The 15,359-nt window shown below is 43.0% G+C and overlaps 1 protein-coding gene across 12 annotated transcripts in view; it reads right to left on the bottom strand.

Moving 5' to 3' along the window:
• Positions 1-15,359, bottom strand: part of SPECC1L (sperm antigen with calponin homology and coiled-coil domains 1 like) — a 131,029-nt gene that overhangs the window by 100,513 nt on the left and 15,157 nt on the right. For 6 of the 12 annotated variants that reach the window (XM_021073804.1, XM_021073802.1, XM_005670893.3 and 3 more), the window contains one exon: positions 3,301-3,490. In XM_021073804.1, coding sequence (XP_020929463.1) covers positions 3,301-3,453 — 153 coding nt within the window. In that variant the 5' untranslated portion in view covers positions 3,454-3,490. Of the gene's footprint in view, positions 1-3,300; positions 3,493-10,516; positions 10,657-10,989; positions 11,164-15,359 lie in introns of those variants that run through there. The other 6 variants (XM_021073799.1, XM_021073796.1, XM_021073800.1 and 3 more) reach the window with 4 other exon arrangements.

Below are 15,359 nucleotides of genomic sequence, written 5' to 3'. Positions count from 1 at the left end.
GAAGACAAAAAACCTCTGCACTTTCCAGCTTGCCTTTTACATGAAGGTACTTGTAGGCTCTGCTATTTTTCCCTATTTCTTTTAATATTTGTTACACAATTCTATAAATACATGTGCATTCCCACACATAAACATCCCCCATCAGCAACATTCCAAAAAACTGAAACTGATAAAGGAATAGATGTTTAGCTTACTTTTTCATAAAAGGTGCAAATGCAAAGCATTTGGTAAAAACACATAGATACAAATCCTGAAATATTACAACCAAGAATACATGCTTCAGAGTTCCCATTGTGGCTCAGCAGAAATGAATCTGACTAGTAACCATGAGGAAACAGGTTTGATCTCTGGCCTCACTCAGTGGGTTAAGGATCCAGCTTTGCCATGAGCTGTGGTATAGGTCACAGACTTGGCTCAGATCTGGTGTTGCTGTAACAGTGGTGTGGGCCGGCAGCTGCAGCTCCAATTCGACCCCAGCCTGGGAACTTCCATATGCCACAAGTGCAGCCCTAAAAAGCAGGGGGAAAAAAAAAAAAGAATACACACTTCTCAAGGTAATGTCCAAGTTTCACAGTCACATCTTCACCTCGAAATTTGAGATAGTGTAAAATTTTAGCTTGCAAGTTTCAGAGATGGACTGCTCAATAATACCGCTAACTAACTTTCACACCAAAAAGGTATGCTCACAAAGCATCATTGAGAGTCATCAATTATTTAGATAAAATCTAACTGAAGTAAATGCAGCCTATTAATTCTCATCTCTCAATTATTAGAAAAATGTGTCCACAGGACAATGAAAAAGTATTACTTCTAAAGGATTAACTGTGAATACCTGGGAGATGCAGACAGGGAGCAGACCATCTCTACCTGAAAGACAAACCCCTTCTGCTGCTGTGACAAAGAATGACCCACATAGAGGCCCAAGCCAGATGTTACTGCTACTCACAAGAATGGGAACAATTTCCTCAAAAGTTGCTGTGAAGAGCACCAGTGCTTTTCTTCATATTTACAAAAGCTCCATTCAGAATCAAAAGGGTCCTTACCAACACTTCACTAGATCTGGCCACCAACAATATTTGAAATAAGAGGCAAAGAAATGCATGTGCAAGTATGCTGTCACTGTAGGAAGTATCACATGAATCCTGTGCTGTGACACACATGTGTGTGTGGGTGTCCACAGGGGTGGATGAGTATGTGTATGTGGTGTCTAAATGATTAAGAGCCAAATGCTTCAATTCATCTGGCTGGTTGTCAATGTTCCACCAGTTACAGGAATGAGGTGTGGGAGGTGACAATATGCTAAAGAAGCACCATGAAATATGGAAACTTAGAAAAATAAAATACCACTTAAGTTAATAGGCTCTCCAAGCCTTTTTGATTTTTCCAATTTTTTCTATCATTTTCACTATTTTCTTCTTTCCTTATCATCTTACTCCAATTCCTAGTCAATGACATTTTTTTTCTTTTTTAAGTAAAAGCCATTGCTTCAGTCCAGGCAAAGAGTTCCCAAATAGTTTCACCTCTTCTATGACTGCTCCCATCCAAGCACACTCACAGAGAACTACTTAAATCAGCCAACTCTGTAGAGCCCAAGCCATGGGTAGCGGCACACGGCAGGGACACCACTCTGCCTTATGATGAAGAAGTACTCACTGCTCAAGAACAAACTGCCATCAACTCAGGGTCCCCACCTCAGAAGACAAGACACTCAGGGCACAGTCCAGCGAACCCCCAAGATGCTGGCAGCAGCGAGGAGGAGGCAACATTCTGTGTGTCAACACTTCAACCTGTTCCTCCAGCACTCTAAGTCGAGTGTGGCCCAGGCACACAGGTACTCCACTCCGAAGATAGCCCAGCAACTGAGTAACCAGCTAGGGTGGAAAACACCAGCTCTCTTAGACAAGGGAGGCAGTGCTGGCACCAAAGAAGCTGCTCAGGGTGCTGATGCAGACTACCAGAAGAAGGGCAAAGGTCTACCCCTGGCACCACCCCCAGGCCGTGGGATGACACCCAGTACAGTCAGGGCCATAGTAAGAAGGGAATCTCATGGCATCTCCAAGCCCAAGGAGTAAGTCTGAGATCAGTTTCGGCAACCCTGGAATAGAAAAACCAGCATTTCCTGCTAGATCTTTCAACACATATAAGGAAGTCCCTCATCAGCCCTTCCTGCAAGGTGCTTCTTAAAATAATTAAGTCACAATCTGTCAAAGCCCCTCCTGGACAAAAGGCTTCTGAACAGATCACATTTCAAGTACTGCTTGGTTTCTCCCTATTGGACAAGCAGAAACTCCAGGTTTTCTACTGCAAAACAGCAAACCCCAAAAAAGGCAAGCAAAGAACAAATAGAATTCTGGTCTGAGAAAGGCTGGAGGAAGATCGTGCGGATCTCTGTCCAGTGAATTTAAGACTTGACCAGCAGAAAAATGGCCTGGAGTCATTTTGACACAGACACTGAAAATACCCAGGGTAGACTGTTATTGTTGGGAAGCAATCCTGAGCTGGAAAGTTTCTAGAGCTAACTAGTAAAAATGCTACTAGCTCATACACAAAGCCCCTGCTGTGTGCCAGGCCCTGTTCCATCCACCATCATATATCCTCATTTCATCCTAACCACAGCCTTAGAAAGCAAACACCAAGCCTGGGACCAGCTGCTCATGAAGCCCAAGGTCTAACGTATCACCATCCTCTCTAGTGAGAACTAAACCAGCCTCTCAGGGAAAGAGTACAAAGAAAACTGGTTGTGCTCTAACTGAACTATTATCACCCAATTTTAAATGGGGTTAATACTGGATCTGCTGTAAGAAAATGAGGAACAGTTTATGGTAATAGTGTAACGGGGTAGCTGGGAATAAAGACCCCCTGTTTAGGGGTTTCAGGAACATTATACTGGCCATACTTTAAGACACAGCACACATGCTCTTTTCATTAAGTCTTCTCGGGCTAGAAACAATATTCCTATTTGAAGCTGCTTACGCTGCTTTCCTGCTCTCCCAGGGGACCTGACTTTTTCTTCTGTTTTACTTGTCCATGCAAATGACTCTTCTCCATCCTTTAATCCACAAGCTCCTGTGAAGGCAGGTGCTAGAGCACAGACACAGCCATTTGCTCACAAGCAAACCTGCTACTCTGTCTTATTCATTAAGACAGAAGAAAGATAAATGAAGTCCACCACACTGAACTGTCTTCAAAGCCACCAGCAGAGGATGAATCCAAAATAATGTTTATTTAATAAATCACACATAATATTAAGACTCACTCCTCCTAAAATCCATCACACATTTCAACATGCCATGTGAATACCTTTGACAATGCTGCTGCTGTTCCGGGTTTCACGAGTTTGCCTCCAGAAGATGCTGAGGAGCTGTTTTCAGGTTTCGTTTTGTCTGCTGCTTGCGTTTTGCTGATCCCAGACACTTTAGGCACTGAGCCAACACTCCTGCTTGTCTTCTTCATTCTGGGCTGCGTCTTCGTGAGGCATTTACAAGCAAACCTGTGGAGAGAAATGGTATTATATGGAGAACAAAACTGTAAGAAAGCTCTTTAAGAAATTTGTTTTTGAAGGACTTTACCATGAAATAAATAAAAATGTGTGAAAGTTAGGAGTTCCCTTCGTGGCTCAGCGGTAACAAGCCTGACTGGGATCAATGAGGTTTTGGGTTCATTCCCTGGCCTCACTCAGTGGGTTAAGGATCTGGCATTGTCGTGAGCTGTGGTGTAGGTGGCAGATGCAGCTCTGATTCAACCCCTAGCCTGGGAACTTTCATATGCCGCGGGTGCAGCTGTAAAAAAGCAAATAAATAAATTAATAAAATAAAAATGTGTGAAAGCTAGATGTCGCTACAGAAAATAAAGGATGAAAAATTCTTAGACTTGTTAATGAGAAAGCACCCTATTTTCAAGGCTTCCTTCTTGAATATTACTAATTTGAACTTATCTTGCACATTGTAGTTCTCTCAGTAAAAAGAGTATCTGAGCTCTCTAACAGGCCTGGCTAACACAATGTATATGGAGTGAAGCATCAATCACCCCAGCACGGGAATTAGCTATTGTGCAGGTCTCTAAGGGTGCTAACACTTTCCAAATCACCCAGCACAGTCTTAATTTCAAATATTTGTTGTGATATCCCCACATAAACCAGCAGAACAGCCCAGAAACTCCAACACTCAGGATCTAAATATATTTCCCAGTATATCTCTTTTATCAAGAGAAAGTGTCAAGACTCCTCATGAGAACATAAACCTCAATCTTCAGTTCAGAAAAGAAGGGCATTCTCCACACCTGTAAGGACCATGACAGCAACCTTCCTTCCAAGGGAGCAGACTTGTTACACAGCTTAGAGCACCAGGAATAACACTGGCAGCACACAAAACTGCAGCCAGAAAAACCCTTTAACACTCTTTATTAGCTGAGCTAGAAGAGTAGTTTCTACAGTAATGTCATGTGTGGAATGTCTGGGTAAGTACGTAATAAAACTAATAAAAATGAATGCCTATCGTCAAGTAAGGAAGTTTATGTACGATGATTCTGAGAAACTATACTGAGCACAAAAAAGAGGTTGTTCTATTTTATGAAGGTTTCTACACACTAATAAAAATAAAGAGAAACTTACAGAATAACTGTTTGGAAAAGAAAAAGCTCATTCCAGTAACTTGAATGAACATTTACCCAGACTGTGCTCAAATGTTCCATATTTATCTTGCCTGACGTAACACAAACTGTACTAACTGGTTTGGAGGCAGAACAGTGAGACAGGGCGAAGGGGGCTCCGCCAGGTGATAAGGCCTCAGAGCGAAAAGAACACTGTTATTAACACCAACTGAAACACAGCAAGTCTTCTCTCCAGCCTTCCCCAACTTCCTGCTTATTCCTTCCAAAAAATGCTGTATTTGGAATGACCCAATCACCTCTCGAATCGCTTTCGGCCCTTCTGCCTACTTTCCTGCCCCATCCCGGCCCTCTCCCCAGAGCAGGCACTCCCTCCGGTTCAGCTCACCACCTATTTCCTACTGTTCCCACAGGAAGCTGAAAATGACCAAGACAGATGCAAGCAGCTTCCTACAACATGTGCAGTGTGGTCATGTTGCCAACCAGTAACTCTATGCTTTTCTCACCTACAGAATGAAGGAAGTAGACCAGGACACACACACACACACACACCCCGCCTCCATTAAGCCAAAGTACTACAGAAAAATCAAGTTCCTAAGAACCATTCCTTCTCATTTTCCCTTCGTATTTTTTTTGTCTTTTCTAAGTCTCGTATCTTGTAAACAGTTTCCCAAAGTTTCCTTCCTCTCCAAATTCCATGCCTACACACCTTCCTACACTAAGACTCTCTACCACTCCCTGTCTACCCCTCCAGCTGCTGTCAAATTAACTTCTTCTAGATCAGCACTATACAAGAGAACTGGCTGCAATGATGAACATGTTCTGTATCTATCTGTGCTGCCCAAAATACAGTAGCTAACAGCCACTTGTGGCTAGGATGACTGAAGAATTGAAACCTAAATTTTATTTAATTTTAATCTATTTAAAGTTACATGGACAAGCAACAGACTGTCCCTTTCCTGCTGCTGTCTCCGTCCCAGAGTTAAAAATCTAATGAACCACCCTTTCCCACACACCAGGATGGCTATAATCAAAAAGACAGATGGTAATAAATGTTGGAGAGGAAGTGGAGTAACTGCGCCCTCACAAGCTGCTGGCAGAAATGCAAAATGGTGCAGCCACTTTGGAAGGCAGTTCCTTGAATGGATAAACAGAGTCACCATGTGATCCAGCAAGTCTACTCCTGGGTATACACCCAAGAGAAATGAAAACATTTGTCCACATAAAAACGTACATACAAATGTTCACAGGAGCACTATTCATAACAGCCAAAAAAGGGAAACAACCCAAACAACCTCAAAAAATTCTACCAATTAAACCATGACAGAATTCTTCCTTGGCATTTAGTTTTTCACTTATTAGCATGCATTTATTACTTACTGGATACACATTATCACACAGTTCTCTGTTTACAGCTTTCTGCATATAAGCTAACTTTGTTTCAATTTCAGATGTCCACGAATTAACAACAGACTAGATAAAACGTAGTATATCTGTCCAATGAACAGTTACCTGAGCATCCCTGGTACAATAGGAATGAACCTTGAAAACACTGCACCACATGAAAGATGCTAGACCCAAAGGAACACATACTGTGTGACCCCATTTGTATGATTTGTCCAGAAAAGCCCAGACCAAGACAGAAAGCACATCTGAGGGTGCCAAGGGGGAGGAGACACGGATACTAACTGCTAAGTAAGACACAGGCTTCTCTTGGGGATGAAACAGTTTAAACTTAGACTGTGATCATGGTAAGCCTGTGAATATTCCAAAAACCACTTAATTTTATATTTTAAGTAGATGAACTGTGTGGCATATGAATTATTTCTGAATAAAACTATTTTATATATATTATATATATATATATAATATATATAAAACAACCTAATGACATCAAACCAGAATTTCTGGAGAGTAGATCCCAACACTAAAGTGCCTGTTAAGATAAAGCGGACTATGCTTTTGCAGAGACTGAGAAAAGACAAAGGCACAGCAGAAGCTTTAAAGGTGTTGAGATGCAGACTGGTCCAGGAAACTGGCGGCTTGAAACCTTGTGAGATTCCCTGAGATGAGTGGTCCTCAACCACACTGGACCCAAGCATCCTTTCTCTAACAAATATGTAAGCACACCTTTACTACTGAAATGAAACCCAAAGATAACCTATTATATATGTTCTTTCTAAAAATACCTATATAGTATGGTGACTATAATATAAAAATAATTTATAATAAAACATGAATTTTGATATACAAATGTTCAAGCAAGACTATACTAGGAATATGGGAGTTCCTATTGTGGCGCAGTGGTTAACAAACCCGACTAGCATCCATGAGGATGTGGGTTCCATCACTGGCCTTGCTCAGTGGATTAAGGATCCAGCATTGCCATGAGCTGTGGTGTAGGTCACAGACGCAGCTCGGATTTGGCGCTGCTGTGGCTGTGGTGTAGGCCAGCAGCTACAGCTCGGATTTGACCCCTAGCCTGGAAAGCTCCATATGCCTCGGGTGCATAGTCTTAGTCAACAGAGTTTTTTTTTCTATCCACATGATATTCAGTAGATATTCCAAAGTTGCACAAATCAAAGGATGTTTTCATTTTGCAGGACTGCCACTTCATTGAGTCTAGAATCCAGGGCCCTTACCTATTAAATATCTATAGTATCCACTAACCACTGAGACAATTAAAAAAAGCTTCCAGGATTTTCTAAAATCACCCCTATTAAATAGGGCAAAGAGCCTCCAAAACAGTTGGTAATTCAGGCAGGCCTTGGCCCCCTGCTGGTTAAAGAGCAGGAATTGTTGGCCCTGGGCAGGGGGATACTACAGAGTGGAGGAAGAGGCCCCACAGCTATGCAGGGCTTATTGGCCTGAATGCTGGGGAAAGGAGGGTGTGGAAGTTCCAGCGCTGCCTCCCTGGGCCCTGCACGAGGGTGTCACGTCACCACCCACCACCACCTCTAGTCCAGTAGAATCAAGGTGTTGGGGAGTGAAAGCAGCTCTCCTCACAAAAACAAGATGGAAGCTCTTTCTCTACCTATGTTGTTTGAAAGTAATATATGCTGTTTGAGAATAACCCCAAACAACAAAAATCCATGAAGTGTGTCACATGTATTTCTCAAACAGTACTTCAAAAAAAACATAAAAATACGGAGTTCCTGTCGTGGCACAGCGGAAACGAATCTGACTAGGAACCATGAGGTTGCAGGTTCGATCTCTGGCCTTGATCAGTGGGTTAAGGATCCAGAGTTGCCATGACCTGTGGTGTAGGTCACAGATGCGGCTCAGATCTTGCATTGCTGTGGCTGTGCTATAGGCCGGCAGCTATAGCTCCGATTCAACCCCTAGCCTGGGAACCTCCATATACCGCAGATGTGGGCCTAAAAGACAAAAGACCAAAAAAAAAAAAAAAAAAAAAAACCACGCATAAAAATAGATGCACCGCTCCCAAAATAGGACAAGACACCAAAGGCCCCATGCCCTCCCACAGGCAGGCACTGTGTCCCAGCTGTGCCCTACCCAGCAGCTCTCTGAACCCTCACACGTGATGCTGATGATCTACCTCTCCCTGGGTCAACCACCCAAACCCCACACCCTGCCCACCAGTCCACATGGCCTCCAGTGCAACCACACACGTGCTTCCTCAGAAACGTGCAATTTTGATCTCAGTGAAGATTTCACAAGATATGAACAAAAGGTAACAACACTAAAAGTATACTGCTCAATCTGCCTCTTTTAGATTTATCTATTTGTCCTATGGGTCAGTGCCAGTACTCTGAACCAGTATCTTTTCATTTTAAAGGTGCTAGTTACCATGTTACTTAATATAAAATCTACCTTTCAGATAGATTTTGGAAAACTTATCACCAGCTCTAAATCAGTATGTGTTCTGTTACACTTGTAAAAATAAAAACCTTAGCTATAAGCATATTAACATATACAGACATGCTACTTTTTTATTTAAAAGGATTACTTGTTAGGTAAGGGCAGAGATATAACTGCTCTTATTTACAGAAAGAAGACTGCATTTGAAGAGAAGGCTGCAGTCTGGGTGGCCGGACCTCTCACCAGGATGTCCTGGTACATGATTTACGGCTCCAGGAGCCCTGCCTAAAGCTAATTATATGTTCACAGCCACACAGGAAGTTTGAATTTCCTTTACATCTCCGGGGAGATCATCTACGAGGAGATCATATAAGGAAACCAAACAACGGCTATCTCTTACCTTCTATACGGCACATAAAACATTATTTAAAAATCACACCACAGACTCTTAAAAATGGAAAATACCTCGGAGGCCATTTATAGGAAATCCCACATGCAGCACCACCAACAAAAACTGGAGGACGGTGATTATTAAAAGTTATGAAGCAAGTCATTGCTTACTCAACAGTCAGAGAACACTTATTCTGTGCCATGACAAGCCCAACGCCAGCTCTCTGGGAAGCTGGTCAGACAAGGCATAAATACATGGACATCCTAAAATGAGTAAGATGAAAATATCCACTTTCCAGGGCCTCACAGTCCAGTGGAAGAAGGAGGTGCGGAAGTGAACAGGTCCAATCCTTTACAAACCCTACTGAGAACACAAGGTACGTGCATGCACAAGGTGCAATGGGAGTGGAGAGAGCGAGTCCCTGGCTCCGCCTCTGGGGGACAGGGAGGGAGGTCTGGCCACAGGTGTGAGAAAGTATGGGCCACCTGAAGACCAGGATCTGGCCAGAACAGGGAAACATCAAAGTGACGGGCGGCAGGAAGGCCCTTCCTCTGATACAGAGCACTGATGAAGTGTCCTTCCTAAGAAGTGACCTAGTGCTGCAGAGGATGGACTGAAGGACACCAAATGGGGCGCTCAGGGAGGGGGGCCAGAATGTCACCTCCTTCCTTATAAACCCTTTCCTGACCTTAATCTGAGCTCCACTCTCAAAAGTACCCTCAACCCACACCTCCCCAGGATATAACGCCCTGAATACTGCTTCTCTAAGTCTGCTCTTCCCCAAAATGGGCTGAGAACCTCCAGCCCCTTCTCTAGGCTCCACATACCTGTGTGCAGCGGCACAGACTAGAAGGACCTGGTGTGCAAGCAGAGTCCAGCCACTATTATTTTCTCCATCTAGACACCGAGCTTCTCTTAACTTCATCTAAGAAAATACCCTGTTGTGCCAGGGGCTACCAGAGGCCTATACTGAGTTCACAGTCACCTAATACTACAAAGTCTCTTTCACACAATCTGCAGCTAAGCTGCTTTCCTCCTTTTCCGGACAACATTTTATTATGAAAATTTTCAAACACACAGAAATGCTGAAGAAACAGAACAGTAAACACTCACTTTTCTCCTTTTCATAACCGTTTAATTCATAAAATTTATGCCTCTTATCTGTTAAAATTATCATTTGGTCAGAGTTCCCTTCGTGGCTCAGCAGTTAGGATCCATGAGGATGTGGGTTCAATCCCCGGCCTTGCTCAGTGGGTTAAGGATCCAGCATTGCTGTGAGCTGTGGTGTAGGTCGCAGACGAGGCTCAGATCCTGAGTTGCTGTGGCTGGCAGCTGTAGCTCCAATATGACCCCTAGCCTGGGAACTTCCATATGCTACGGGTGTGGCCCTTTAAAAAAAAAAAAAAGTAAAATTATCACTTGCTCAAATTCCGCTTAAGGACTAGCTTTTGAGATATTTTAAAACTCTGACTTCCACTTGAAACCCATTAGCTCTCCCTCTAAATTGTGCTATCTTCAAGCTAAGTTATTTGCCCACCAGGATCCTCATCTACAATAAAAGGAGGCTGGATTCTAAGAAATCTCAAAGATATCTCCTGACTACCAAATCCTTCTAATTTAATCCAATTCATGCAACCAGTGATGATGTTTCAGGTATAGAACAAAGCAGTGATAAGGCTCTGGGAAGCATCACCAGACCTGGCCCGAGGTCTCAGAGCAGCTGCAGAGCACTGAACTTCAAGTCAGGAGAACTGGGTTCATACTCCAGCTTTGCCACACAAGCTGTGACTGCAGGCAAATCACTTCATCACTTCATATCTTTGCAAATGCTTCCTCTCCTATAAAGAGGAGTTGAAAAAACCTAATTTATAGAGTTACTGTACAAAATAATGTGTGTAGACCAAGAAAAAAAACCAAAAATCCCAACATACTTATTCCAGAAGTTATTTCAAAGGTCAGAGTAATGATCCAACAACCCAAGGACAGGGATGGCAATGCCTTTCTGTGATTCAGAAGCCCCACCCTCTTCAATCACCCATCCATGAAAAACACACTAATCAAGTTTCAGAAATAAAGCCAAGGAGACCTTAAGAATTTTTCGTAACTGTCATTACATTGCATCAAGTAGGATCCACCCATGGAGTTCCAGCTGTCGCTCAGAGGAAACAAACCTGACCAGTATTCATGAGGATGCAGGTTCAATCCCTGACCTCGATCAGTGGATTAAGGATCCGACGCTGCTATAAGCTATGGCTAGTTACTGCGGTTGTGGCATAGGCCTTCGGCTGCAACTCTGATTTAACCCCTCAACTGGGAACTTCCTTCCATGTGCAGCACTTGAGGTCCTAAAAATCAAAAAAAAAAAAAAAAAAAGATTCACCCTAAATGGAAGAGAACACAAACCACCCTGGAGACCACGAGGGGGCTCTGAAGCCATCCCTCACCGAGAAGCATCTTCAGCCCTGGCACAGTGTGAGACACAAAGCCCTGGTGGTAACTACAGGGGTGGCCCCCAGGCCCTTGTCCTGAAGTCTCACCAGGACCCTGACTGGTTTACCACTTCTTCTTCTGAACTCCTCTGGGCACCTCCTCCTCAACTCCAAGTAGAACCATTTTTTCCCTGTGTTACACTAAATGTACTGCCATTTTAAATTACTTAAATGTAATTGTTATTTAACTGATAATATTTAAATCCACTGTGGTTATTTTAAAAACCAGTATGGGAGACTGCACCACCCACCACATCCATCAAATCTATGTCCCTAGGCAAGTTACTTAACCTGAAATTTTAGTTTCCTCATATGTAAAATGAGCTAGAAATAACACTACCTACCCTCTAAGAATGTTGAGAGGATTAAATTAAATAATTCACCTTAGTAGGGTAGCAGCCCACAGTAAAGATGGGATAAAGGGAGCCATCCTAATTTATAACACACTGCATGCCCCAAGTATGACTAATGCCTTGTTAAAATAAAAGCAGCAACTCAAAAGACACTCTGTAAGAGAAACCCTTCATAAGCAATGACTAAAGGTTATTTTTACTCACTACTTCATGAAATTATACACTGTGGCACAAAGAAGTCAACAAACAACACTTGCTTCTGGCTCCTTTCCACTGAAAATTATACATCAAGAAACACTGAAAATATATGGTAGGGAGTTCCCTGAACAGTGATCAGGAAACCTGGATTGTGGTCGCTGTCCTGGCACACCTGCATGACCCTGAGCAAGTCATGCTAACTCTGTGAGCTCTGTTTACAAGGTGAGGGGGATGGATTAGGACCTTTTTTTTTTTTTTTTTTTTGCTTTTTGCTTTTAGGGCCCAACACATGGCATATGGAGGTTCCCAGGCCAGGGGTCCAATCGGAGCTATAGCTGCCAGCCTACTGCACAGCCATAGCAACATCAGATCTTAGCTGCATCTGTGACCTGGACCACAGCTCATGGCAATGCTGGATCCTCAAACTCACTGAGCGATGCCAGGGATCGAACCCGCAACCTCATGGTTCCTAGTTGGATTCATTTCCTCTGTGCCACAGTGGAAACTCTCAGAAATTCAAATGTTCTATTTCATGATTTATACCCTCAGAACCAGGAATCAAAACTTTTTTTTAGGAGTTCCCATTGTGGTGCAGTAGAAACAAATCCTACTAGGAACCATGAGGTTGGGGGTTCAATCCCTGGCCTTGTTCAGTGGGTTAAGGATCCGGCATTGCTGTGAGCTGTGGTGTAGGTTGAAGATGTGGCTCAGATCTGGCATTGCTGTGGCTGTGGTGCACCCTGAAAAGCAAAAAAAAAAAAAAAAAAAAAAAAAAAAATCCTTTTTTTCCAAGAAGAAACTGCTTATTAGCTATGATTTTTTTTATGTCTATCAACATCCCACTAAAACTTTTTTTTTTTTTTTGTCTTTTTGCCATTTCTTGGGCCGCTCCCGCGGCATATGGAGGTTCCCAGGCTAGGGGTCGAATTGGAGCTGTAGCTGCCAGCCTACGCCAGAGCCACAGCAACTCGGGATCCGAGCCATGTCTGTGACCTACACCACAGCTCACGGCAACAATGGATCCTTGACCCACTGAACAAGGGCAGGGATTGAACCCGCAACCTTATGGTTCCTAGTCGGATTCATTAACCACTGCACCATGACGGGAACTCCTAAAACGATTCTTAAAAAAGGTTTCAACCCAGGAGTTCCCATAGTGGCTCAGCTGAAACAAATCTGACTAGTATCCACGAGGATGCAGGATCAATCCCTGGCCTCGCTCAGTGGGTGTTGCCGTGAGCTATGGTGAGCTATGGTGTAGGTTGCAGATGCAGCTCAGATCTGGCATTGCTGTGGCTGTGGTGTAGGCTGGCACAGGCCAGCAGCTACAGCTCCAATTCAACCCCTAGCCTGGGAACCTCCACATGCTGCGAACGTGGCCCTAAAAAGACAAAAAATAAATAATTTTTTTTTAATTTAAAAAAGGTTTCAACACAAGCAACCTAAATACATTTACCTCTCTTACTTTACAAACTCCACATTCAAAATGTGAGATCATATTAAAATTTTAAACTAAAAGGACACTTAAAATGCTGAGAAGGAATCACACTGTCACAGGAAAACTGGAGGAGTTCTGGTCATGGTGCAGTGGAAACGAATCTGACTAGGATCCATGAGGACACAGGTTCAATCCCTGGCCTTGCTCAGTGGGTTAAGGATTCAGCGTTGCCATGAGCTGTGGTGTAGGCTGAAGATGTGGCTCAGATCTGGCATTGCTATGACAGTGGTATAGGCCAGCAGCTACAGCTCCCATTTGACCCTTAGCCTGATAACCTCCATATGACGTGGGTGTGGCCCTAAAAGAGCAAAAAAAAAAAAAGTCCACAGAAAAACTGGAATTTAGCAAACTCAGCTGAAGTCTGTAAGCAAAGGTTATAAATGAATCAAAACCAACCACCAATTGATACAATCACGAGTGCTACAAAACCAAACAAATAGCTGAGAAGAAATTCAATGAGAAATGTTTTAATAAATCATAACACAATAGCCTTCCTATACTGAATTCCTTAACATATATGTTCTTAACCGTCCTTCTTGTGAACTGCAACACACAACCAGAAAGTGCTACGCCGGGAACTCCAAGGAGTAATGTCTTTTTATGTGGATCCAGACCAAGCAGAGAATCCCAGGCCCAAAGGCATCTCCTGGCCCCTCTCCTTGTCTGTCACACTGTGAATACACGACCACTTGCACTGGGCAACATTTGAAGCCTGGCTTCTTCAGTGGAGTCCCAATTCCAAGTCTGTCTTTAAAATGTATACATTTAAATGCACTTTCTGGTTCCTACTAGGAACCATGAGATTGCAGGTTCGATCTCTAGCCTTGCTCAATGAGTTAAGGATCTGGCGCTGCCGTGAGCTGTGGTGTAGGTCACAGACTTGGCTTAGATGTGATGTTGCTGTGGCTGTGGCATAGGCCAGAAGCGTCTGCTTGGGCACTTTGTCTTGTAGATTCGCCACCACGCTCCCAAGCAGACGCTGAAAGTGGCCAGGAGGAGGCGATGGCAAGCAGGGCTGACACAAACGGAAGATTGGGGGGAGATCAGACCTCACTGAAACTGCATAAAAAGTTGCATAGGAGACAAAGGATGAAGTATGTTTCAAAAATCTGGCTTTGTGACGGGCAGAGTCAGAGGGTAACAAGGAGGATGAGATACTGTGCTGATGTTGCTCATGTTTAAGTACCAGAGTAAGCGGCCTAGAGGAAGACTACGCTGCCCAGCACCAGAACATCTGATTGATAATTGTCCTACACGCCTGGAAAGGAGGAAGAAACTGAGATTAGAGAATTAAGCAGCTTGCCCAAAGTCTGAGCTCTTTTCTCTGAACTGCAACTACTGACAGACATGCTAGAAAAAAGGAGTTAACTACCAGCAATAAAAATCCAAAAGGGCAATTCTATTTCCATTTCTTTTGACCACAGAAAAGCCCACTCATACTAATTTGATTTCTCTCTACTACTCTACAAGATTTAACAAAAGGAAATCTTTAGAAACAACCAGAAGCTCACTGCATTATTCAAACTCAGAACTGTTAAGTATTCTCCTTCTTACTGCTTTCCAGAGAATAATAACAAAGAAATCTAATCTTACATCAAGACCTCGTCAGATCCATTTCTGGAGATCTTTTCTTTTTAATACAAGCAACTGAAAGGCCGTTAAACTACTGCCGATAAATAACATTCCAGACAAATGACAAGGCTGGAAAAGGACAGCCCAAAAGAATTTCTGGCTACAATACACAAACGATTTTTCCAGATTTAGTCCAAAACAAATTGGCTCCCAAAATTCAAACTCCCAGAATGCAAGAAATTTTCAGTCTCCTCTCCCTATTCAGCCAAAGTTTTTGAATATTTACAAAAAGAAAATCTTTATTCAGGACCCCTTCAAACCATGGCTTTATGCTCAGATTTTTGGCAGGCAGTTACAAAATTACACAATACTGTTTTCACAAAATAACTGTCCACCATATTTTTAATTAAAAATATCCATTCAATGTATTT

This window comes from Sus scrofa, chromosome 14, assembly GCF_000003025.6.
Source record: "Sus scrofa isolate TJ Tabasco breed Duroc chromosome 14, Sscrofa11.1, whole genome shotgun sequence".
NCBI lineage: Eukaryota > Metazoa > Chordata > Mammalia > Artiodactyla > Suidae > Sus > Sus scrofa.
Note: the sequence above shows the minus strand (reverse complement) of the source record. Positions and strands in the feature narration are given on the sequence as shown.